At 40.9% G+C, this 26,682-nt stretch overlaps 1 protein-coding gene and 1 pseudogene across 10 annotated transcripts in view; one reads left to right on the top strand and one right to left on the bottom strand.

The window, feature by feature from the left end:
• Raly (RALY heterogeneous nuclear ribonucleoprotein) overlaps positions 1-26,682 on the bottom strand; it is a 64,544-nt gene that overhangs the window by 4,497 nt on the left and 33,365 nt on the right. For 5 of the 10 annotated variants that reach the window (XM_008762314.2, XM_039104609.2, XM_008762315.4 and 2 more), the window contains 4 exons: positions 4,291-4,555; positions 2,386-2,458; positions 2,179-2,226; positions 139-305 (listed from right to left, as the gene is read on the bottom strand). In XM_008762314.2, the coding sequence (XP_008760536.1) occupies positions 139-305; positions 2,179-2,226; positions 2,386-2,458; positions 4,291-4,546 (544 nt within the window). In that variant the 5' untranslated portion in view covers positions 4,547-4,555. The remainder of the gene's footprint in view (positions 1-138; positions 306-2,178; positions 2,227-2,385; positions 2,459-4,290; positions 4,556-26,682) is intronic. The other 5 variants (XM_063283371.1, XM_008762317.4, XM_063283370.1 and 2 more) reach the window with 1 other exon arrangement.
• On the top strand, positions 8,222-8,732 carry Sec61g-ps7 (Sec61 translocon subunit gamma, pseudogene 7; annotated as a pseudogene).

Below are 26,682 nucleotides of genomic sequence, written 5' to 3'. Positions count from 1 at the left end.
ACTCAGGAGACAAAGGCAAAAGAATCTTTATGAGTTTTAGGTAGTCTGGTTTACATAGTGAGTTCTAGGCCAGTAGAGATACACAGTGAGACCCCCAGCTCCCCAAAAAAGAAAGAAAAATAAACAGATGTTACTCACACTTGATCTTGGCTGAGCCAGTAGAGATAGCTGTGGAACGGGCAAAGAGCTTGACAGGTATTGTAGTTTTGACACGGCGAACCAAAGGGACTGTAACACGGGGTCGCTTCACGGGAACTGCCCGGGGCACAGGCACTGGAGAAAGTCGGCCTCGATAATCAAACAGCCTGTGAAGGTAAATGGACCAGAGGCTGCAGCATGGCCGGTGACCACCAGTAGACACTACAGCACTAGCTTTACCTATATAGCCTGTGAGGGGCCAGGGAGGAATTGTCTGCTTCCCAAAAGCCTTGGTGTGAAAAAGGCTTTCTGGAGCCTAAAGGCTGATGAAATTCTTACGATTTCAGGCAAGAGAAGCAGTGTAGGAACAAACAGCCCAGTGTCAGAAAGGAGCCTTTCCTGAGGCCTTGAGGCCTGCCTTCTAATTATAACTGCCACCTCAACCTTTCATCAGTTTATAAATCTCAAAGCAGCATAAACTTCTATGTTTGAAAATAAGTGGTCAACCTTTGAACCTTGGTTTTCCCAATTACTTAGTGAGGATGGCTATCTGAATTTTCTGTCTACCTGAGTGGAACATGAGAACCTGGTTAAAAACACTGAGAAGGTACGACAAATAAAATCCAGAATACCAGGGAACGATTCCCCTCAGAGAAACCTCTGACTCCAGACTCTAAGGCCTTTTTCCCCCCCTGTGGTCCACTTCAACACCTTTTTTCTTCAGAGCTACCGACCAAGAAGAACTCAATAGCATTTCAAGAATGGGAATCTAAATTAGATCCAAAGCTCCCAGACTGTGCTGTCACACTAACATCAATACCTGGCCCTCTCCATAAGGGCTACGTTTTCCTGAATACAAGACTGAAACTTAGAAGGTTAAGCAGGGGGCTTTCCCACCATGTCTGCTATCACCATGGTTCTGAAGGGAACCACAGCCTTGGTCAGGGATGTATACTCAGGAACTATTTTCTGGATTAGTCATGGTACCTGACATCAGGAGGAAACTAAAAAAAAGTCCCATTCTTTGGTGCTCTTTTCAAAGAGTCCTGCAACTGGTGGCAGATGGTGACCAATGAGTGCAGAACTAGATCCTGCATTTGACCTGACCAGAGGATGTGGGCCTTGGCCAGAAATCACTGAACCATAGAGTTCCAGAGACACAGGAATCCAGAGATCACTTGGTATAAGCCTATCTCACTGACTAGTAGAACGGGAATCTGCCAAAAGCCAGATAATCCATTCCCTGGCAGAGTTCAGATTAGCATACAAATCTCCTGACTTCTGGGTTCTGGCACTTTCCACTGTACCCCATTATTTCCTGAAACCAATCACAGCAGAGAAAATGGTTCAGAAAAATTCTTTTCCCTAGGCTGTCTGAGGGAGAAGGAAGGAAGAAAAGGTTCTGACTCAACCTTTACTACAACTTCTAGTCAAGACGTGGCCAGGAGCTGGTATTGTGATTAGCCTTGTAATCTCTGCACTCAACAGACAGATGCAGGATAATGAGTTTGAAACTGTTCAATGTGGTGGCTGAGGCTACGCTGAGTCCATAGCTTCAAGGTTGAGGTCAGGTAGGATTAGGGCTAGAAGACAGATTCAGGCCTCCAATGACGACCTCTTAGTAAGAAGGGTCAGACTAAGCTATCTGTAGGCTTTCTTTTTGGCTGGGTGACTGCTTATAGAAGCAGAGACTAAACAAAGCTGAGGGCTCAAGAATGCCTGTGAGGGAATGTGATTGGTTTCATGTTCCAACTGCCTTGTGTGTTCATCTCTCAGCAGTGTCCTCCCCCACTCTACAGGGCTAGGAGGAGGCAAGGCAGTCAGAGTGTAAGAGTTTGGTGTGATAAGAGCTCTGGTTTGAGCACTTAGAGAATGAGACCCTAGTCCTAGCTCTGTCACTGATTGTGAAGCAACCTTGAAGCAGAGACTCATTCACACGTCTACGCTTCAGTTCCCATTTGGAGGACTAAGCTATACCAGCAAACTCAAGACCTTCCAGTTTGGCTGTTTAATACCTGGACATGCCCATTCCCTGCTCACCTGGCACAGTAGTAGTCTTGGTAGTAATCATAGTCAAAGCTGTAGCCGCTGGGAAAACAAAGGGAGATGGCCACTCAGCCCACTTCTCCACAAGTCCTCATCTCCAATTGTCTTCCTAAAGCCTAAGCTCAGCACACTCACTGTCAGCATTTACTCCCCGTGAGGGGATCACCCGTGCGCGCATGGCAAACAGCCATAGAGCCCCACCTGTATATGGCAGTTGCTGCTCTCTTTAGCCCCTTGGGTCTATTAGGCTTGGGCTCTCCAGCCATGTTGATGTCTGTGTGGAGGAAGAAACAAGAGTTGGAATGCTGATGTGACAGCGGTATGTCCACATATCACCATCGTGCCTCCGTGTATTTACACAGTGCACACATGGAACTGAGGTAGCCAAAGATCTTCATACATTTAATATTCAAACATCAGAATACCCAGATATATATGATATTCATATATATTCTGACACATAAGTCTTCACATACCATACGTGCCATATAAACACAGACTTCCAGTTCAGTTCATATAAATTAGGTATAATATGAACACATACACACATTCGCATATACATATCCAGGTAAGAAAGCCACATACATAGATAACACCTATACTCAGATATAGTCAGACTGCCTAAGGTAAAGAAGCCCATGCATATTTATGGGCACCACACTAAACATCTCTATGCCTAGCGTGCTTAGTGTGTAAGATCAAGAACATTCGGTAAAAGAAATACGAGCATATTTGCTTCCACACTCACATTCCCACATATTTACATGCAACCTCTTCACACACCATATTCACTAGTACATACGTATAATATCCCTTCTAAAACACATACAAAGAACTGTGGGAGCATGTGCACACACAGAGACACATACACAATAAACACAAGGCACTGCAAGATGGATACCCAGACAGCTAATTCATTTGTGTGTTATCAATAATGCCAGGAGCACGAACGTAGTCCTGGTATTCACAGATCCTCTCAGAAAGGCTTCTAACCCACATCTTCTGTAGACTGGGGCAACAAGCTATACTGATTCATTTTGTTCCCTTCCTATGGAGAATCTAGAGTTTAACTAGACTATAAAGCTTGTTACTGAGAGACCATGAGACAACCCACATCTGAGAAGACTCTTCTTGCAGTGCCCAGGAACCCACACAGAGACCCACAACCAGACAACGTGAGGCCTTGGAGCACTCAGTTCTAAATGGGAGGTCTTCATCAAACCACTCCCTCCACGCACAGGAACCACACAGAAGACAAAGTGAAAAAGCTGTAACAGTCAGAGGTGACAGATGACTCCCAACAGACAGCGTCCTGTAGACACAACAGTACTAAGTATCTGCTGGCAAAAGGAAAAACCTGTTTTCTCCAATGCAGCTATCAGTGGGTCTATCAACCATATACTAGGGCGGGCCCCATGTCCAGGAGCAATTGGCCAAGACAAAACTAAATGTCTGTTTTGTTTTGGAGGAGGGAGCTTTTGACTTTCTGTTTGGCATTTTTGTCTATCTGACTTTCTTGCTTTTATTCATTTCTCTCTTTTTTAAGAGAAAGGGAGGGAAAAAAACCGCAAAGGTAGATAGGTAGATCTAGGGTGCGTTGGGGAAGAGAAAAATACTCAAAAGATATTGTATGAAAAGGGGGTGGAGGGCTCTGAAGACCAGACCAGTGGGAGATATTGTCCTTTTAGTTAGCCTGATCCTTGAACCCACATAAAAGTGGAAAGAGAGAACCAACTCCATAAAGTTGTCCTCTGACCTCCACACAGGGACCATGGTTCATACACACACAGGGTCCCCTTTGTAGCCTTGGCTCGCCTTGAACTCAGATATCCACTTGTCCTCCCAAGTGCTGCAATTAAAGGCATGTGCTATCATGCCCAGAAATACATTCAAAAAAAAAAAAAAAAGAAAAAAAGAAAAAAGAAAAAAGAAAAAAAAGAAAGAGGCTCTGAGAAAGCAAGGACAGTAGAAAGGAGGCCTCTAGAACAATCCCCTATTTAGCACTCATTTAAGAATTAATTTATATTTCAAATACAATTTCTATCTGTTGAAAATTTAAAATCTCAGACAGTAGCTACTCAGAGGGCAGAAAGAGGTTTAACTTACCCAGGGTCTGTCCAGCCAGCACCCGCCCATTCTCTCCCAGCACAGCTGCTCGGGCATGGCGCTCATTGGCATACTGGACAAAAGCATAACCTTTGTGCACAGAACAGCCAGCCACACGGCCATATTTGGAAAAGATGGTCTCCACATCTGACTTCTTCACTACAGCTGTGTTTAGGTTTCCAATGAAGACCCGAGAGTTGATGGACTTAGGGTCATTCTTGTTGGTTACATTGCTGGTCTGAATCTTCAAGGACATGGTGTGCACCTGAAAAGAGAATGCCAATGTGAAACTGGGCTCTCAGGCTAGGCTCAGGGAACGTTCACAGCCCATATCTTACTAACCTGGATTGCTCCTTGCCTTTCTACACACTCTCGTGCCTATGGTACCCATCCCTCCCTGTTCATACATCCTGTTTTCTTGTCATGTTACCAAGAATTGCCACGTAATATAGCCACTAATCTTAACTGGTGCTTTACAATGTTCCTTCATTTGGTACTCACATGACACCATACATGGAAAAAACCAACATTGGAAGGGCATAATGCTAATCAACCAGTAAGGTTGAAGCTCACCAGTCTGCTTGACACCAATTCACTTTAACCATATACTTTAAAAATATTTATCTCAAACAGCACCCCATTGTAAAACTAAATTTAACAACTTTCTACAGCTTCTCCTTTTGTTCCTTCAATGTGAAACCACAGCAAAGAGGATACATGATAATTTCAAGAGATGCTTGCTAGGGAACAGTGTCCTACTATGAAAATTGCTCAGTCTGATTTAAATATACTTTATCCTTACTAACCTAGCCAGTAAAGTCCTCACTGTGCTTGTCATTCTGCAAAAGGTCTGCTTACAGAGGCCTTACCAGGTACTCACTGTAGGCTAAGGGTAGCATATAATACTGAATGAGCCTAAGAACTCATAGGTAAATATAAAATATTTATATAATATTAATATAAAATATAAATGTAAAACTAGGACTCTGGTTTAAAAACAAGCAAATAAATAAACAAAAAAAAGTAAGATTATTAACTTGCTAAGAGGCATTTAGACATGTTTAAAATCCATTTCTGTTAACTTCATCATTCTGCTTCCTAGAAGTAAAGCAAATTTAAATAGTTAAGACAACGTGTTTATCTCAGAATGGTCTTTAGTAATTTTTTGGTTATCCACTTTATACTGATTCAAAATCTGTTCCATTTAGAGACTAATTAGCAACTTGCTCTTGTGTGGGTGTATAGATGTTTATGTGTAGACCAGCAGACAAACAGTATCGTTCCTCATCCACCTATCTTGCCTCTGAGACTGTTTTTCACTGTTCTGATGTCACTGAATAGGCCAACCTGCCTGGCCAGCAAGCCTAACTCTGCTCCTCCAGCACTGGGGTTATAATGCACGTTCAATACCTGACTTTTTAAATCTTTTTTTTTTTTCCGGAGCTGGGGACCGAACCCAGGGCCTTGCGTTTGCTAGAATACCTGACTTTTTAAAATGTATACCCTGTTGGTCACAATGAAGCACACCTTTAATCCCAGCATTCAGGGAAGACGCAGGTGAATTCAAGGCCAACCTGGTCTACACAGTGAATTTCAGGTCAGCCTGGGAAATCCTGCCTTTAAAAAAAAAGGGGGGGTTGGGGATTTAGCTCAGTGGTAGAGCGCTTGCCTAGGAAGCGCAAGGCCCTGGGTTCGGTCCCCAGCTCCGAAAAAAAGAACAAAAAAAAAAAAAAAATCTGAGAATCAAGGCCCTCACTTACCCTCCCTACAACATTCTGGTAATCTATTTAACTCACAAGGCCTCCTTCCACAAAGTGGCTATACCTTGGCATAGCCCCAGGAGAAAGGGAAGAAAAATGTTAATTCCAGTGAAAGAAGTTTGCAGTTTGAAATTGGCATTTGTACTTACAGGCCATGTTCTGCCTACTAATATAGGTTTGTACAAATCCATCTCCTAGCGTACTTTCAGAAGGTACTAAGTAGCCTCCAGGCTGTATGTATGTATGTATGTATGTATGTATGTATGTATGTATGTATATCTCCTTCATGAGCCTGCCTGTTTACTATACCTAATTGGGAGGGGGGCTGATTTTCAGAGATTTAGGTAAAAATGCAAGCTGAAGAAACCTATTCTCTTTCCAATGTCTTCTCTGTGTGCTGCTCTGTGGACAACGTGCCTTGAACTTGGCTGGTTCTCACCAGCTGGTGGCACTGTTTACAAACAAATCACAGGCTGAACCATGGCATCTGATAAGGAAAAGAAACTGCTCCCAGACCTGAGCTTATGATAAATTCAATGGATTGACAGGAGTCAGATGTGTATTATTAAAGCAAGGGGCTCAGAGCTTATCTTGTTGCTACTAATGAAGAGCTGGCATGAGCTTTAGAAATAACTTGGAAGAGACGGGCTCTTGTTCCTAAGTTTACTTTTATACCCCAATCACCACCATTTATAAAGCAGTGAAGGACAAAAAAGATTACCCATGAACACACCCAATACACTCTGCACAAGCAAAAGGAGAGGCTTAATGATTCCCATTTTTCAGTTACATCCTGCCTGAATGTTGAGCCATTCAAAGGTTCCTTGTCCACCCACAAATATAAAGAATTTTATAAGGGATCCGTGTGACACTAGATGATTGATTCTGCTCAAAGCTATGAGGTTTTAGCCAGAGATGCCACTTTGTTTGGGGGGAGGGAGCCAACCAGGCCTATGGTATGGACTGAGAAAGGGGAGGGAGAGATGATAGTTTAGGTACAATGGCAGTGACCCTGCAATTTATCTGATAGGGAGAGGCTAGTTATGGATCCCCTCAGACTGTTAGGAACCTCTAACACACTGAGAAGGAAGGATTGGTTTGCTGGACAACAGTCCTTCAGGTTTGACCCTTCCAACCTTCTCTCTCCTTATCTGAGCTTTGGAACAACGAATATAAAAGAAGTTTGCAAACTGTGGAGGCTTTTACAAGATCAAATATTAGTATAACTGTATGTGTTTGTCTACTCTACTAACACCACCACTAATGGGACCATTCTAGAGTTGTGATCAGACTGGAACACATTCTTAGGGCACCAGAGTCAACCATGTTACCCTGCTCTCATCTCTAGAGAAGACACAGAAGTATATGCATATGACTGCTACACAGAACATGTGCAGGGATCCAAATCTATGCCCTCCCAGCTGGCTTTTAGGTCTTGTGTGATGCTGTGGCACACAGGTGCATGCTACTCCATAGCTTCCCTAAGCCCCAGAAGACACATGTCTAGAGAGCCGAACACTTGAATGGTCCTACAGTGGTGTGTGCCATATTATCTAGCTTCCAGGTCTAGTTTTCTAGACTGGTCCAAATGTCTACCTTCACAAACCAACCATCTCCAACTTAAAAACCACCCCTAGTTTATGCACCCCCATCTCCTTTCCATTTTTAAAAAAGACAAAGTAGCACGCCTTCAACTTGTGCACGCATGCACGCACACACACACACACACACACACACACCCGTCCCAAGATGACCTTAATTTCTTGACCCTCCTCATCTCAAGTGCTGTGACTACCACATCTAGCCTCTTTCTGGGAATCCTAAAAATATTAATATATTTTTCAGCAAACAACTACCTAACTTAATAGTCAAGGGAACATGACTTGACATTCTACAGTCTAGACTAATCTGCTGTAAACCTGACTCTGCTATGCCTCCGTTGTTAAGCTTCCAATTCTGTCTCTCAGGGTAAATCTAGCATTTAAACTTGCCCACGACTGGACCTGTTTCTTGTTCACCTGCAAGGAGGAGTTGCTTAGTTGATTTTAGCCCATACCTGGTGGGTTATTTCTGGTTTTATTCTCCTCCCTTTCCCCTTAAATAACTCTAGGACAGCAAGTAGTAAGTAAGCCCTAATATACTTTGTCTATATAGAGTTACAGGATAGTCAGGTCTACATTGAGATTCTGCCTCAAAATAACTACTTAAATACATAATAAAAAATAAATAAATAAAAAAGGAAATAAAAATTAAGTGGTAACCAGTCTAATGTCAGGTGCTGGAAGGTATTAAGAAACAGAATGTTGGGTTCTGTTGGGCTCAATTCTCTCCTAAGCTACGTGTCTCTACCCTCTCAAACTACCATCCCACAAACATGGATCAGGTAATGCAGTTTGTCGAGCCAAGTTGGCAGTTTGTAAATAAAGGACTCAATTTGGCTGGTTAAAAGATGCACCAAACCTGATAGAAAAGAATTCCAGAAGATCACCATGACCACAGCGATTGTATTTGCTATCATGGCGTTCATTGGCTTCTTTGTAAAACTGATCCACATCCCTATTAATAACATTATTGTGGGTGTCTGAGTCCTTTCTCATCATGGGACTGGTGAACCAATGAGGGGGTGACAAGCTCATGAAGTAAAAAGTTGCCTGGATGCTTTGTGGTTTTTGTTTCTTTCCTCCTTCCTATGACGTTTTCTATTTCTAAATTAAAATAATTTCAAAATAAACATTTTCCAATAACAACAACAACAACAACAACAACAACAACAACAACAGAATGTTGCTAGGTGGTGGTGGCCCACGCCTTTAATCCCAGCACTCAGAAAGCAGAGGCAGGCAGGTCTCTGAGTTCCAGCCCAGCCTGGTCTACAGAGCATGTTCCATAACAGCTATGGCTACACAGAGAAACCCTGTTTCCAACAACAACAGCAACAGCAGCAGCAGCAGCAGCAGCAGCGGAAAGGAAAAGGAATGAAAGGGGTGGGAGGAATGTTATGGTTTGGACATAATAGCCCCACAAGTTCGTGTGCTGAATGAAGACTTGTTTCCAAATAGACGCACTACTCTTAGTGACTGGACTGTGAGGATGCTAGTCAGTCTATCAAGGATTAATCCCATGATGAGCTCCTGGCTGTACAGGATATAAGGGGACAGACAGCACCTGGCCCCCTTAACCATGACATTCTGCTTTACCACAGACTTAGAAACAAAGAACTAAACATTGGTTGAAACCTCTGAAACCTTCTCACTCCCTTAACACAGAAAGTCTATACTAATGCTGTCACTCCATCTCAGTGTCCAGTATCACAAACTTCAGTAGCATCTCCTTTTGTGCCTACCAAACCATCACAGCAAAAGGAGGGACTCCAGGCTTGGCCTTGGCCACCCTCCCTCATCTGTGCCTCAAGGTCTACTATTTCAATGTTGTTACCATGTGGTGAGACCTGAAGGGACAGCAGAGGCAGGATGAGGTCTTAATTATCTCCCCATAGCATGGCCAGAGTGTATATCCCACTTCTCCTGTATTCGACCTTTGACTATGGCTTCTTCAAATGGAAGCTTGGAATCTATGAGGATTGTGACTTATCAATTAACAGAGAAATGCAGCAAACAGTGGGTAGGGGACTATCTTAAATCACCAACAAACATCTATTCATGACTAAAAATAAATTCTAAACTAATCATGGACCAAGTATTAGCAAATGAAATGTGTGTTTATTCATCTGGTAAGTTAGTCTGGTGACTAGACTCAGGCAAATGTGAGACACCCACATGCTCAGAAAGCAGATGTGCCCTGGTTCAAGTCCACTGCCCCAGAAGTAGCCTAAGCAGAGCAGTGTGAGTAATCAGAAGAGAAGAAACATGGAAGAACCATCTACCAAAAGGGAGACTGTCTCTGATGAATTACACTACTGGGTAGTAGCAAGAAATTGTAGAAAAAATATACAGAATTACGTCTTTAAAACTTATCATTCCTCTTCTTCTTATCAGTCCTCTCCTTCTTCTGTAAATATACACTGACTAAAAGAAGCTTCCTAGTTAATTTCTGCTGGATGTTTTGAGAACCTGACATAATGTTGTGCTTGGCTATCTATCCATTATCTATGTATCTACCATTGGCTCTTTACTTTTATTGTGGACAGATATACTCAGCTCACTTGTTCAAAACCAAAAGTATGACTATCATTAAGTCATTCTTTGGAACACGTAAAACAGAGATCGTAGATCACAAAAGCCTCTCACTATGAGGCAGACGATGGTGTTCAAGGTAACCAAAGACAAGTTTGTACTAAAGTCAGAGCTGCCACAAGTATGAGTGAGACCAGAGTTGGTCCTTTCAACCTTGGCCAAGAATGGCCTCAGTGCTGAGCATAGAGTAGTTCCTTAGTTTCTGATATCTTTAAGGCAAATTCATGGTCTGTCTTAGAGCAAATTCACAAGCCCAAGAGCCAATCAGCACTTTGCTGTGAAACTGCAATTTAGCCCTCTCCCACTCTTCATGCCTCCCAAAGCTGGCTCCTCACCGTGATAATGTGGCAAGATTAGTCACTGCTTGCCGTTTCTTGATTATAGCTATTCTTTTCTGTAAATGAAGTTTAAAACTCATCAAAGGGTTTGTCAGCTATGACTTACGAGCCTTTCTCCTGCAGAGAAGTCAGGTGGTGACAAATGTTCCTCTAGTCCTGCTATCCATTATATGTTGGAAGGTGCCATGTTCCAATGACTGAAGACCCCACTACAGCTCATGGAAAATCTTGCTCTAGGCTATAGCCATTACTCAAGCCTGGCAGGGGTACCGTAGGCCCACACCTCCTTGAGCAAGAGTGGACAAGAGTACTTTTCCTGACTTTTGAGCTAGTCCCTTCACCCTTACCTTATATTAACCCCAGTGGTTTAAATACATTTCATAGAACCATGTTTGTTATCTCAAAGTAGTCAGGTTAGAGACTGTTTAAAACAAACAGACATGAGTTAATAAGATCATAAATAGACAGACATAGTCAGGTGAATGATATAAAATGTGACCCTCCAAGGGAAAGCCAGAAGATCAAGTATGTGGGATGTTCAGATAAAACAGAGACTTAAAGGACCTTTAGAATGCCACTATTGTAATCGGTGGCCACAGTATTTAATATCCACTGTATGTCAACCTTTATCATGCTAAGGAATGTAAAATGATAAAATATGGCCCTTTTGTCATGGAAAGGAAATGAGAAAATTAAGATCCTGATAAAGCTACTTGCTTAAGGTCAAAACTAAGTTAAGTCAGTAATATAGTTAGAATTCTAGCTCTGGTGACACACACAAAAAAGCAGAGGGACAACAGAGAGGTCCTGTGCACATTCTATGGAGAAAACAGTATAGCTCTGTCCAGATGCCTAATCACTTGCTGCCCTATAACCTACCCCAAGTCTCAGAATGAGGGTGAGAGCAAGACTTGCTTCAGTGGTGGTGAGGATTACATAATGTGCACACAAAGGCATTATAGCAGGCACACATAATAAGTAACCTACACATCTACCACCATGTCATCCGTAAAGCAACCCTGTGAGAGAAGTACTGACAATTTAATAAACATGAGTGAAGCTCTCTTCTACTGTGTCAAACAAACCAAGAAAGTCTGTATTTCTCAAAACTATTTATGAAGGATATTTTCTATTTTTTAAATTCTAATAAATACTCATACAAGGAAATGTCAAACAACCAAAGTTTCTAAGAATTTACTCTCAATTTTCATACTTAAGAGTGAACTAGGGCTGGAGAGATGGCTCAGTGGTTAAGAGCACCGACTGCTCTTCCCAAGGTCCTGAGTTCAAATCCCAGCAACCACATGGTGGCTCACAACCATCTGTAATGAGATCTGATGCCCTCTTCTGGTGTGTCTGAAGACAGCTACAATGTACTCATATATAATAAATAAATAAAATATAAAAAAAAGCATTTAAGAGTGAACTAGCAATAACAAATGAGCTACAATTTAAAGAATGGCCCTAGCTCTGCCCTACAAACTATGAAAACAAAGTGGGGGAGGGGGAGAAAAAGAACGAAATTAATTTCATTTCTTTCAAGTCATTTAGCTTGAATTTTTTAGACTTTGGTGTCAAGACTACTTTATAAAAACTGCCACCATCATCCTTTTCTATCTAAGAGTGAGGAGAATAGGCAGGCCAAGGATATGTTCTTTTAGAGGTAATTTTTCTTTGTCGTCTACTCTGTAGGCCATATATAAGGGAAGACATATAGGTTTACCAAAGACTAGAGTGACTGCTCTGGTGCCAGAGGCCTGAGAAGAGGGCATATTCCAGAAGAATATTTCTGGGTTCTCTGTACACCATAAGAATAAGGAAATCAGGATTAAAAAGCCTAACTTTTTAATTTAGATATGTATGTGTGCACGCATGCATGCCCATGCATGTGTGCGCATGCCTGTGTATGGTGTGTGCTCTCTCAAGTGTGCACATGTGGAGGGCAGAAGTCAAGTTAGGATGTCTTTATTGCTTTCCACCTTATTTGAGACTGAACCTACAGCCATATTTGCTAGTTACAATGCCTTCCAGATCTGCCACCTCTGGAACCTGCCCAAGCACAGGCTTTTAGGTGGACATTGGAGTTCCAAACTCAAGATCCTGTGCTTGCATAATGTGGTGGCTTGAATAGGATGGCCCCATAAACTCATGTGTTGGGATGCTTGGTTCACAGGAAAGGGCACTATGAGGAAGTATGGCTTTGCTGGAGTAGGTGTGACCTTGCTGGAAGAAGTGTCACTATGAGGGCAGGCTTTGAGGTCTGACCACAGCTCACTTCCTGCTGCCTATCAGATACAGAACTCTCAGCTCCTACTCCAGCAATGTTCCCTGCCATGACAATAATGAATTAAATCTCTGAAACTGTAAACCAGCCCCAATTAATATTTTCCTTTTTAAGAGCTGCAACGCTCATGGTGTCTTTTCACAACAATAAAACAGAGCAATAAAATTAAGTAAATACTTCAATCACTGAAGTATGTTTCTAATCTCTTTGTTGTGTTCTGTCTTGTATCATGGCTGTTTGTAAGCCAGCTTCTCTTTTTATCTAGAAGTTAAGAGCAAAAGGAAGGGGTTGGAGAGACTGCTCTTCCAGAGGTCCTGAGTTCAATTCCCAGCAACCACATGGTGGCTCACAGCCATCTGTAATGAGATCTGATGACCCCTTCTGGTGTGTCTAAAAACAGCTACAGTGTACTCACATAAAGTAAGTAAGTAAGTAAATAAGAAAGTAAATAAATCTTAAAAAAAAAAATAAAAGAGTAAAAAGGAATACCAAAGTCATTTTCCAAAGCTACTACATACACCTAAGACTGTAGCTAGCCAAGAAGGTATGTAAGAGCTACCTACTTGTATATCTTATACTTTCTTTATACATGGCTTCATTTTTCAATGTACTAACTTCTTTCTGCTCTAAGCATTTCTTTCCTTTTTGAGACAGAATCTCTTTATGTAACTCTAGCTATCCTAGAACTTGCCACCAACTGGCACACCCCCACCCCAAAAAATGTTTTTCTGCTCTGAGCATACCTAGTGTTTGTTATGTTTAGCACAACCCTAACTGAGTGATCACAAGGCTTATTACAGAGGATGTGGCTTGTGGTAAGTTGGCATTAAATAAATGACCTGGGCTGGAGATGGCTTAACTAACCTCCAGCACCCACAAAGCAGGTAACAACTGTAACTCGAGTTCCAAAAGACTTGATGCTCTCTTCTGGCCTCCATGGGCACTCTAAACATGTGGTGCAAAGACACACATGCAAACACTCAAACACATAAAATCTATTTTAAAGGACAAAGTTAGTTGGTTTATGTCTTTAACTCAAGCACTGCAGGAAGAAGATCTAAGTTTGGGGCAAGCCTGACCTACACGATGGGTTCCAGGACAACCAGGGCTATATAGGGAGACTATCTCAAAAACCCAAAATAAATTAGTAACAAACAAACAAAAAAATCTACAGTCTGCCATCAAGCAAAAATCAACACTTGAATCTCTTTGTGAGAAGCCATGATGAACTGTGTTCAAGAGAGTAATTTCTGAAACCACTTCTATTCATCACAGCTGAAATATCTGTGTGATGTAACCTTCAAGAAATATGCTAATCCTTTTAAAAATTGTACTTAGACTTGTTTTGTATGTATTAGTGCTATACCTGAATGTGTGTATGTACGTACACCACATGCCTTTCTGGTGTCCTCAGAGTCAGAAGATAGTTTTTTTAGGTCCCCTGGAACTGGAGTTACAGATGGTTGTGAGCCACCATGTGGATGTTGAGAACTGAACCCAGGTCCTCTTCAAGAACAAGTGTTCTAAACCCAAATCATCTTTCCAGCCCTCAAAATATATTAAATTATGTGTGCAGACATCTCCCCTTAAGATAGGGGTAGTCATACATATCAATAGGGTTGCGAAAGGTAAGACACATATGCACGCATGCTTCCAAAACATTGCAAAGCATGCAAATAAGGTTAGGTTTGGTGTCACAGGCCTCTAATCCCAGTACTCAAAACCAAGCAAACAGAGCACGTACACATGAGCTCTACTACAACACAACTTGTAAGAATGCTTCTTAGTGGTTAAGATGCTCTACTTTAATGGTAGTCTAGAGTTAAACTATGATCAAGGCAGCAGTACTAACGCTGGATACAATCAAGAGTCTTTAAATGGGCTACCACTGGATACAATCAAGAGTCTTTAAATGGGCCACCAAATTATAGAAAAAGACTATTTTTTAACATCATAGGGATGGTTCTAAGTATCACAGGAGTGAGTATCTATCAAACATTCAGTAAAAAATGAGTGGATATCTGAAATTTAAAAAGCACCCAACAGAAATTACAAAGAATCCAAGTTGAAGAGGACAAGAGGTGCTCTCAGAAACAGTTTCCAAAAAGGATTCTGTGCCTTGAGAACCAGACAGAGTCATCTCTATATGAACAAGAAAGCCTTGACAAGGGCTGAAAGTGTAAGGCACCCCTGTTTATTCAGTACACTCTGTCTGTTGGAATTTCTACAGTCTGTGGCTGCTCCATTTAAGAAAGACTGCACAAGGCCATGCCAAGGTTGTACACATATTACCCTTTCTAGGCCTATACCAGAATGACTGAGAGGGTCACCCAACCTGACCCTGTATCAGAGTCCTTAAGTTAGCCCTAGGGCCTAAATCTCACCTCTAGTAACTATAAGACCTTGGGAAAGTATTTTACTTCTTCAAAACACCAGGTTCCCCTACCAAGTTCAGAATTCTAATCCCAGTGTCTAATTTCCCTACCACTACAGCAGATTACCACTACAGCCCAGTTAAACAAAGTCACTTGTCTCAAACAACAAGAACCTTAAGGTTCCCTGCATGTAAAGGAGAAATAAAATCCTTGTCTTGCCCTCTTGCAATTCAGGTACTGTGAAGGTGAAAAGAGATTCCATGCTGTGTTTGTTGCCAGACTGTGCTATGTGCCTGAAGGCAAGAAGACCCCTTAAGGGTGGAAGATGATACGAGTCTTCAGAGGCAGAGTCACCGGGCAGGTAGGCAATTAGCTGGAAGCAGGACAGGATAGTACAAATTGGCATTGCAACCAAAGGATATTGCCTCTCAAGATTAAGGGTGCCACAAATTTGGTACAAAGAGGACCACTCAAAATAATTCCACAGTCGTTTTATTTCATTAGTTTATTGCAATAAGTTTGTGTTTCTTTTTAAAAGATTTCTAATAAAGAGCATGTTTGGGTATTTGAGTGCAATGCCTGCAAATGCCACAGGAGGGCATTAGATCCCTTAGAGCTGGAGTTATATGTGGTTATGAACACATCAACATAGGTGCTGAAAACTGAGTTCAGATCTACAGTAAAATCAATGACCACTCTAAACACCTGAACCATCTCTTCAGTGCTCTCTGTATAGCCATTTCCTCCTACTGAAACATTGGTGGAGGTGGGGATGGGGGTGAGGGGTGGGGAATGGGCAGTGCAGGGCACCGATGGGACGCAATACACTCAAAAGACTCATGAAGTAAAAGAATTTCACAAGGCTCAGAAAGCTCCTAAAACCTACAAGATCCACAAGGCCTATGTCCCCAGCTCCGAAAAAAAGAACCAAAAAAAAAAAAAAAATATATATATATATATATATATATATATATATATATATATATATATATATATATAAAAACTGTTCAAGACCTCAAATTGGAAATAAAAATCAATAAAGAAAACCAAACCGGGGGAATTCTGAAAGTGAAATATTTACAATTCAAGCAAGAACCACATATGCAAGCTTCACCAACAGAATACAAGAGAGAGAACAGAGGATCTCAGGCACTGAAGATACAAGAAATGGTTACATTAATCAAAGTAAATGTCAAATCTTAAAAACTTGTCCAAAAAAAAAAAAATCCAGAAAATTTGATGCACTAAAAAAGACCAAATATAAGTATAACAGGTATAGAAGAAGAAGAAACCCAGCTCAAAGGTTCAGAAAATATTTCCAACAAAAACATAGAAAGAAATGCCTGTAAAAGTACAAGAAGCACACAGAACACGAACAGACTGGACCAGAAAAGAATGTCTCGAGCTGGAGAGATGGCTCAGTGGTTAAGAGCACCCGACTACTCTTCCAGAGGTCCTGAGTTCAATTCCCAGCAACCACATGGTGGCTCACAACCATCTGTAAAGAGATCCGATGCCCTCTTCTGGTGAAGACAGTTACAGTGTACTCATATATAATAAATAAATAAATCTTTAAAAAAAAAAAAAAAAGAATGTCTCCTCAGCACATAATAATCAGAACACTAAATATATAGAAGATAGAACATTAAAGGCTACAAGAAAAAAAAGGCCTGGTAACATAAAGACAGACCTATTAGAATGACTTCTCAATGACTCTTAAGAGCCAGAGGGCCTGACAGATGTGCTGCAGATTCTGAGAGAACAGATGATAGCCCAGACTACTTTACCTAGCAAAACTTTCCATCACCATAAATTGAGAAAATAGAACATTCCATGATAAAGTCAATTTAAATGGTATCCACCTACAAAGCCAGCCCTACAGAAGTTGCTAGAAGGTTTCCTTCTAAGGTGGTTTGAGTTACACCCATGAAAACATAGGAAACAATCTCAAACTAGCAAAATCAAAAAGGAAACACACACACATACACATACACACACGCATGCACCACCAAAAGCAAACAAACAACGACAACAAGGTAACAGAACTCAACATTGGTCACTGATACTTCACAATTCTCCAATAAAAAGACAAAGACTAACAGAATGTGAAAAACAGAATCCATCCTTCTGCTGTACCCAAGAAGCACATCTCAACATCAAGGATAGACATTACCTCAGAGTAATGGGCTAGAAAAAAGTATTCCAAGCAAAGGGAACTAAGAAGTAAGCTGCTGTAGCCATTTTAAGCGCTAATAAAACAGACTTCAAGCCAAAACTAATCAAAAGAGAAGGGGAGGACACTGTACACCCAAAGGAAAAAGCCAAGATGACATTTCAATTCTTTTTTTTTTTTTAAAGATTTATTCATTTATTATATGTAAGTACACTGTAGCTTGTCTTCAGACACCAGAAGAGGGCATCGGATCTCTTTACAGATGGTTGTGAGCCACCATGTGGTTGCTGGGAATTGAACTCAGGACCTCTGGAAGAGCAGTCGGTGCTCTTAACCGCTGAGCCATCTCTCCAGCCCGACATTTCAATTCTTAACATCTATAACTCAAACACAAGGGCACCCAAGTTTGTAAAAGTAACACTATCACAGCTTAAGTCACATACTGAACCTCACACACTTATGGTGGAAGACTTCAATATCCCATTCTTACTAATGGACAGGCCATCCAGACAAAAATACTGGACCTAAAAGATGTTATAAAACAAACAGACCCAATGAATATTTATAAAACATTTCATCTATCAGCCAAACACAAATATCTTCTTCTCTGCACCTCACAGAACTTTCTCTAAAATTGGCCACATACTTGGGACACAAAGCAAGTCTCAACAGATATATGAAAATGGAAATAACACCACACATCCTATCAGAACAACATGAATTAAGGCTGAATATCAACAACTGAAATAAGAGAAAGCTTACAAACTCATGGAAATTAAACAACTCTCTAAAGAATGAAAAATGAGTTAAGACAAACAAAAATAAAGAAGTTAAAGAGTTCCTAGAGGGGTTGGGGATTTAGCTCAGTGGTAGAGCGCTTGCCTAGCAAGCGCAAGGCCCTGGGTTCGGTCCCCAGCTCCGAAAAAAAGAAAGAAAGAAAAAAAAAAGAGTTCCTAGAATGTAATGAAAATGAATACACAGCATACCCAAACTTATGGAACACAATAAAATCAGTTCCAAGAGTTAAGTTCATAGCAGTAAATGCCTACATAAAGAAATCAGAGTGATCTCATACTAGCAACTTAGTGGCACACTTGAAAGCTCTAAAATAAAAAGAGCACACCCAAGAGAAATAGACAGCAAGAAATAATCAAACTGAAAGGTGGAATCAACAAAATAAAACAGAATGCAAAGATTCAATGAAACAAAGAGTTGGCTCTACGAGAAAACTCAATAAAGGGGAAGAGAGAAAATCCAAATTAACAAATTCAGAACAAAAAGGAGGAGATACTAACAGACACCAAGGAAATTCAGAGACTCATTAAAGACATACTTTAAAAAGCTGTATTCCACCAAATTAGAAATCTAAAAGAATAACCTTGATAGGTACCACTTACCAAAGTTAAATCTGTATTAAACAATTTAAAATAGTGAAATAGGAGTCATAGCGCCCCCCACCAAAAGACAAAAACCGTATGGTTTTAGAGCAATTCTACAAGACTTATAGCGTTAACGCCAATGCTCTTCAAATTACTCTACAAAATAGAAACAGAAACGTGAATCCACAGTTAACCCTGATACTGCTATCACATACTCAAAAAAACCACAAAAGATTTACAAACCAATTTCCCTTATAACACGGATACAAAAAATACTGAATAAAATACTTGAAAACCAAACATAGGAACACAGAAAAGATCATCTACATCTGCCATGATCAAGTAGGGTTCATTCCAGAGATTTGGGGATGGTTCAATATAAGAAAATCAGTAAATGTAACTTAACATATAAACAAAGAAAAAAAACCCACATGATTAGGTGCAGAAAAGGCCTTTGACAAAATTTAACATGCCTTTATAACTCCTGAAGAGATTATACACAGGGGCATAAGTAAAAATCATAAAGGCAGTTTACAGCAAACCCCCAGCCACCGCAACTTAAATGCAGAGAAACTCAAATCAAGTCCAATAAAATCAAGAAAAAGACAAGGCTGCCCACTCTGTCTATAGCTATTCGATATAGTATTAAGTCTTAGCTAGAGCAGTGAGACAACTAAAGGAAGGAAATCAAGGGGATACAAACTAAAATGGAAAATGTCAAAGGATTATTATCTGCAGATGATATGGTAGTATACATAAGTGTCCCCAGAACTCCTACAGCTGATAAACACTTCCAGCAAAGTGGCTAGCTTTCCTGTCTACAAATGACGAATGGACTGACAAAGCTGTGGAATGGAAACACCACCTTTCACAATAGCTTCTAATAATATAAAACATCTTTGGGTAATTCTAACCAAGCAAGTGAAAGACGTGATAAAAACCTCAAGCCTTTAACAAAAGAAATTTAAGAAGTTATATGAAAAGATCTCCTATTCTCACAGGTTGCTAGGATTAACACAGTAAAAATGGCCATCTTACCAAAAGCAGTTTACAGGTTTAATGCCAATCCCCATCAAAATTCAAAACCAATTCTTTTCAGATCTAGAAACACAAACAACAACTCAGGATGGCTAAAACAATCCTTAACAATCAAAGAACTGCTGGTTCCACCATTCCTTGTTTTAAGCTGTACTACAGAGCTATAGTAATAAAAGATACATGGTATTGGCAAAAAAAAAAAAAAAAAAGACACAATGGAATCAAATTGAAGACCCAGACATAAATCTACATACATATGGACAGTTAATTTTTGATAAAGCTGGAAATGCACTCTGGAATAAAGGCAGTATCTTCAACAAGCAGTGGTCAAACTATATGTCTGCATGTAGAAGACTACAAGTAAGTCTATATTTATCAACTTGCACAAAACTCAAGTCCAAGTGGATCAAAGATTTCAACATAAAAGCAGATATACTGTACCTGATAGACGAGAAAGTAAGGAATCGCTTGGAAGGCACTGGCATAGAAGACAATTTCTGAACACTGATAGTACAGGCATTAAGATCAATTAAATGGGGAACTGGAGAGATGGCTCAGTGGATAAGAGCTCTGACTGCTCTTCTAGAGGTCCCGAGTTCAAATCCCAACAACCACATGGTGGCTCACAACCATCTGTAATGGGATCTGATGCCCTCTTCTGGTGTGTCTGAAAACAGCTGCAGTGTACTCACATAAAATAAATAAATCTTTAAAAACAATCAATTAAATGGGACTTCATGAAACTGAAAAGTTTCTATAAGGCAAAGGACACCACCAATCAGACAAATGATAGCCTATGAAATGGGAAAAGATTCTCACCTACTCCACATCCAAGAGAGGACTAACATACAATATTTATAAAGAACTCAAGAAACGAGATAGCAAAAAAAAACAAAACAAAACAAAACAAAAAAAACCTATTTAAAAATGGGGTACAGATCTAAACAGAAAATTCTCAATAGGGGAATCACAAATGGATAAAAAAACTAAGAAGTATTCAACATCCTTGGCAAATCAAAGTTACTCTGAGACTCCATCTGACACCTGTCAGAACAGCTGACCAAGATCAACACAAGTGGCACAGCTCACGCTAGTGAGGACAGCGAGCACGGGGAGCACTGCTGGTGTTCACTGCAGCTATTGTCATAGTAGCCAGAAACTGACAACAACCTAGATGTCTCTCAACAGAGTAGAAAAGAACATGTGGTATAGCTACATAAGACAGTAGTATCATCCAGCTGTTTTAAAAAAATGACTTCATGAAATCTGCACACAAATGGATGCAGCAAGAAAAAAATTCACCCTGAGTGAGGTAGCCCAGACCCAGAAAGACACAGACACACAGAGAGACAGAGATAGAAGACAGACAGACAGACAGACAGACAGACCCAGACCCAGACCCAGACCCAGACACACACACACACACACACACACACACACACACACACACACACACACAGTGGGTATTAGCCATTAAGTAAACGATAACTGAGCTACAATCTGTAGACCCAGAGAGGTTAGGTAAAGAGAGGAGCACACAAAGATCTCCCTGGGAGGAGAAAATAGAATAGATTTTACAGGCAGAAGGGATTTGCCTGGTTGCAAACTATGCGAGGGCAATGGTGGCACAAAACTTGTGGGAGTAACCAACCACTATCTGATGTGACTTAAAACCTACTCTTCAAGAAGAAACCCATTTCTGATACTGCTTAGGTAATCAAGAACCAGAGACTAGATAGCCCAGAGACCCTAGAGTAAACCCTACATGTCAAAAAAAAAAAAAAAAAAAGTATAAAATGGCTCCTATTGATATTCTGCTATACTCAAAGACCAGTGCCTTAGCCAGTTATCGTCAGAGAGGCTTCCCCCAGCAGCGGATGGAAACAGACACAGAGACCCACAGTCAGACACTCTGACTGTCTCAGAAACTGGAAATCTCCATCAAGTTTTTTTCCCTCAGAGCTTGGGGAATCCCACAGAAAAGGAAGGAGAAAGATTTCAAGACTCAGGGATAAAGAACCAGGAGAACAAGGGCTCTGAATCAACTAAGCAAGAGACTGAAGCAGCAAGCATAGGCCTGCATGGACCTACGCCAAGTCCTCTCACATACATGATAGCAACTAACTTCGTTTTATTAAGGGAATGTTGACGATGACCACAAGTGGGCCTCTGACTCTTGCACCTGCTCTCGGGACTCTCTTTCTCCTGTCAGGTTGTTGTATCTAAAAAAATGGGTTTTTTTGTTGTTGTTGTTGTTGTTGTGTTTTGGAAAAAAATACAACATGTTTAAAACACTGAAATAAAAGCAGGACGATGACCATGAATTCAAGATCAGCCTTGAATAAGACCACGTCTCTGAAACAAAAACAAAAGGAAACAAAAAACCAAACTGTAAGGGGTTAATGAGATGGCTCAGCAGTACTAGCATGTACTGCTCCTCCAAAAGACGCACACATGCACGCACGAACACTGCATAGGTGAATATACAAAATTAAAAACAAGTCAGATAAATCTTTAGAGAAAGGAAAAAAAAAAAACAAAAACAAAAACCACTGAACAAAAACAATTGTGTTCCCAATGCATCTACGGGTGCCAGCATAAGACACCTATAGGTACATGCCTTCCTCCTATGACACAGAAAGAGACAAGTTCAAAAGATGCTCAGTCACATGGCCAGAAAGTGATGAACTCCATGTTTCATGTCTGTAACCATTTATCTCCCAAATCTTATTTCTATTTGGGGTCTGCCATTAAGATCCTTAAATGGTCACTAACCTTCCCTACACTTTCATAAATGTCAAGCAGAAACAGAAAGTCCTCGCACTACTTATCTCAATACCTCAAAGGCATTATTATCAGGGATAAAAGAATCAGAATAATGGGAAATCTCTGAAATGCATACATAAATATTGCTGTCTTTACTTTCTTCTTTTCTTCTAAATTTATGACATTCTTTCAGAGCTTCCCAGTCGGGAGCCCCTTAAAACTTATTAAAACATCAGTTTCTCTCAGTATTGATTACTCTTGAAGTTGTTTAGTAGTCATACTAAACAGCCAATCTAATTCTTAAGAAACAGGGAGTGAAAGCAGGTGAGTGAATGGAAGCCTGGCAAGAGGCTAATGGACCTGGCTGTGGGACCAGAGCCTTAACCTCGTCCTGAGACATGCCTGGGAAGTAGGTTCCAAGGCTCATTTGGGATAGCAGTTCAGGATCAGGCAGTTCAGGGGTTACTAGGAGAAGGCACAGGAGATCAAAGTGGGAGACTAGAAAAGGGAAATAGACTGAGTTAGATACTTTTGCTTTGTTCTGAGATAAGAGAATCGTTTAGGGTAAGGAAAAAATATAGTTTAAAAAAAAAAAAAGGTTGAAAACCACTGGTTATAGAACTTTCAACATCTCCTCTAGCTCTACCTGAGATCAATCCCTCATGATCCAAACAGCTGAGATGGCCATCTGTTCTCTTTTGGCAACTAAAGACAAAAACCATAGCAAAACATTCTTGAATCTAGGCCCTGTGTTCTTAATGAAGGAACTATAGTACTGCACTATAGAAGCCAGTCACACTGTCCTGAGCCTTAACATTTCTCTATATACTTCTCTAGAATTCCTCATCAGTAGGAGTCATTCCTTTTTCTTTTGTCTTTCTCTCTGTGCATGTGTTCATGTGAATGTATGTATGTATGTATGTATGTATGTATGTATGTATGTATGTATGTGAGTGAGTGTACAGAGGTAAGTGTGAAAACCAGAAGTCAATCAGATATCATTCTTCAGTAGCTGTCCATCTTGCTTCCTTTTTCAAACAGGGCATCTTGCTAGCCTGGAGCTCACCAAGTTGGTCAATGAGTCACAAGGATCTGCCCAACTCTTACCTCACGATTATAGGATTACACTCAACTTTTATTTCCTTCCTTCCCTCCTTCCTTCCTTCTGTTCTTTTTGAGACAGTCTCACTATGTAGCCTAGACTAACCTGGAGCTGTTATATAGACTAGTCTAGCCTTGATTTCATAGAGAACTGCTCTGCCCACATTTAAAGGCATGTGCTACCATGTCCATCAAGCTGCCCTCTCCCTCTCATCCTCCCCCTCTCCCTTCCCCTTTTCCTTTTTTCCCCTCCAACCCCTCTCTTTGGTTTTGAATACAGAGTTTTCTGAGTAGCACTAGCTGTGCTAAAACTCAGTCTATAGATCAGGCTGGCCTCAACTAGCAAGCTTTTCTTAACATTGGTTTGGGGAACTGAACTTGAGGTCCTAATGCTTACATGGCAAGCACTTTATCAACTGAGTTACTTACTCGGACCATGTGGTGGTCCTCCTAATCTCTAATACTGGGAAACCTTCATGACTTCCCTCTTCTAACCCCCACCCCATGCTTACTTAATCACAAAATACTGGCACACAGAATGTGGTTATTATATTTTAACAGCTGGAGAGGTGGCTTAGTGGTTAAAAGACTGGTTGTTCTTCCAGAAGACCTGGGTTCAGTTCTCAGCACCTATTTGACAGCTCCCTCAATTGTCCAGTCCTAGGAAATCCTAGTCTCTCTGTTAGTCTCCTCATGTACCATACAGGCAAAATGCCCACGTGTATAACAATAAATAAAATAAATATTATGCTTTATAACTGAATGATATTCTGAATCTAAAAATCCAAAACAGGTTCAAGGTAAATATTCTTGGCTAAAGTCAGGCAATGTGATTTCAGGTAACTTCACCATAAAATACTTGGTGATCTTAAGAGCAAGTTCCAGTCATTCTTGTGACGCTCTGTAAATGAGTTATCGCTTACGATCACGAAGGTCCTCTTAGTGTTGAAGGTGAGATTTAGACTCCTAAAGTCCCAGGGATGATACTCTTCTCAAACTACCTGTATATCCACAGAATACAGGAGGCACAGTCGACAACCACAGGCCCCAATACCGAGCACATAGGACTCTGCCATCAGCAGCACCGTACACTGTTGGCTTACTTAATTCCTCTGACAAACTGCCACGAATAAAGGGAAGGTGAGCAGCAGAGCATTTTAATGAGTCCAGGGCCTAATGAATCTTTCTCTTCCTATGTCAATTAGAATTTCAAAGCCAGGATCTCCAAGGACCAATTTATTGGGGGCAGAGAGAAAGCCTTTTGTTCACGAGCTGCTGCTTCCTGAGCCAGCTGCCACCACCGCCGCCGCCGCCGCCGCCGCCGCCACCACCACCACCACCCCCCCCCACCCCACCCCCGCTATCTGTTAGATAACGTCCTGCTTACTCATGTATGACGGCTGGTGTGACAGGGACTGACCTGGGGGCTCTTTTTTTGCCCAAGACCTCTGGGGACTAAAATAGAGAAAGAAAATGAGACCCAGAATTCCTTACAGTAAGAGTGGTTAGAGAAGAACTGGTTTTACTGCCATCTCCTGGAGTCTTCAAAGTGCGAACATACACAGATCAGCTTGCCTTAGCCTTTATTTACTCAATCAAGTTTTATACAGTATTACAGTATTTACCAGAAGTATTTAACTCCCAAACTAATCTCTGTTACTTTATCTGCCACAATGACAAATCACCTGAGAAAGTCAAGTAAGGGAGTAAACATTTATTTTGGTGTATGTTTTCAGTCCATGACTGCGACCCACTGCTACAGGCCTATGACAAATGAGGCTGCTCACCTTCTGGCACCTAGGAAGCAGAAGACAGACAAAAGGGGCCAATTACTCCTTTCAAAATCATGTCTTCAATGACCTACATCTTCTAACCAGACCTACTTTCTAAAAGCCCATTTAGTAAGAACCTATCAGTGAGTGGACTTAACCCACAGGAGAAGCCATTACCTTCATGGTCTCAACACCTCAATAGTGCTACCAGCGAGGGAGCTAAACGTTCAATCCACTGGTGAGGCAGGGAATGACCCACCATCACATCTTCATATCTAAAAACTGTAACAACCTCAAAAGCCATTATGAACAGTACTTACTGGACATGAAAACTGATGTTCTTAAGAGGCAAAGAATTAACCTAGGAACAAAATTAGGAAGCTAGCAGACAGTGATCAGAACTTATATAATTCTGAAGGCAGGGGTCTTTCTACCAAACTATACCAACCCAGTTTAAAACAAGGCACCTGGCAGGTGGTTGGGTGGGGGAAAGAGGATTAACATTTGAAATGTAAATAAAAAAATTTCCGGACTGGAGAGATGGCTCAGTGGTTAAGAGCACCGACTGCTCTTCCAGAGGTCCTGAATTCAATTCCCAGCAACCACATGGTGGCTCACAACCATCTGTAACGGGATCTGATGCCCTCTTCTGGTGTGTCTGAACAGCTATAGTGTACTCATATATAATAAAATAAATCTTGGGCTGGAGAGATGGCTCAGCGGTTAAGAGCACCCGACTGCTCTTCCAGAGGTCATGAGTTCAATTCCCAGCAACCACATGGTGGCTCACAACCATCTGTAAAGAGATCCGATGCCCTCTTCTGGTGAAGACAGTTACAGTGTACTTATATATAATAAATAAATAAATCTTAAAAAAAATAAATAAATCTTAAAAAAAAATTCCAATAAGCTTAAATCAATAATAAGAAAAAAAAAACCCAAATATAAAACAAACAAAAAACCAAAGGCACCTGGCAGATGCTATCGAAAGCATCAGAGATGGCCTCCAAGAGCTCAGCAACGTTTGAACACTTGGTCAATTCACTCTCTTACACAAGTACATGGAAAGTGTACATGTTCCCCAAATCCTGCCCTAGAAATCTATGTAGCTGATTTGTGTGGCATTTCCAATTGGTATTTAACAGCTCAGCCTCCGTGTAGCTAGACAATCAGTTTCTGTTCTGTTCTCTCTAGGAGGAACAGTGCCAGCTGA

The sequence above is a fragment of the Rattus norvegicus genome, chromosome 3 (assembly GCF_036323735.1).
Source record: "Rattus norvegicus strain BN/NHsdMcwi chromosome 3, GRCr8, whole genome shotgun sequence".
Classification (NCBI taxonomy): domain Eukaryota; kingdom Metazoa; phylum Chordata; class Mammalia; order Rodentia; family Muridae; genus Rattus; species Rattus norvegicus.
Note: the sequence above shows the minus strand (reverse complement) of the source record. Positions and strands in the feature narration are given on the sequence as shown.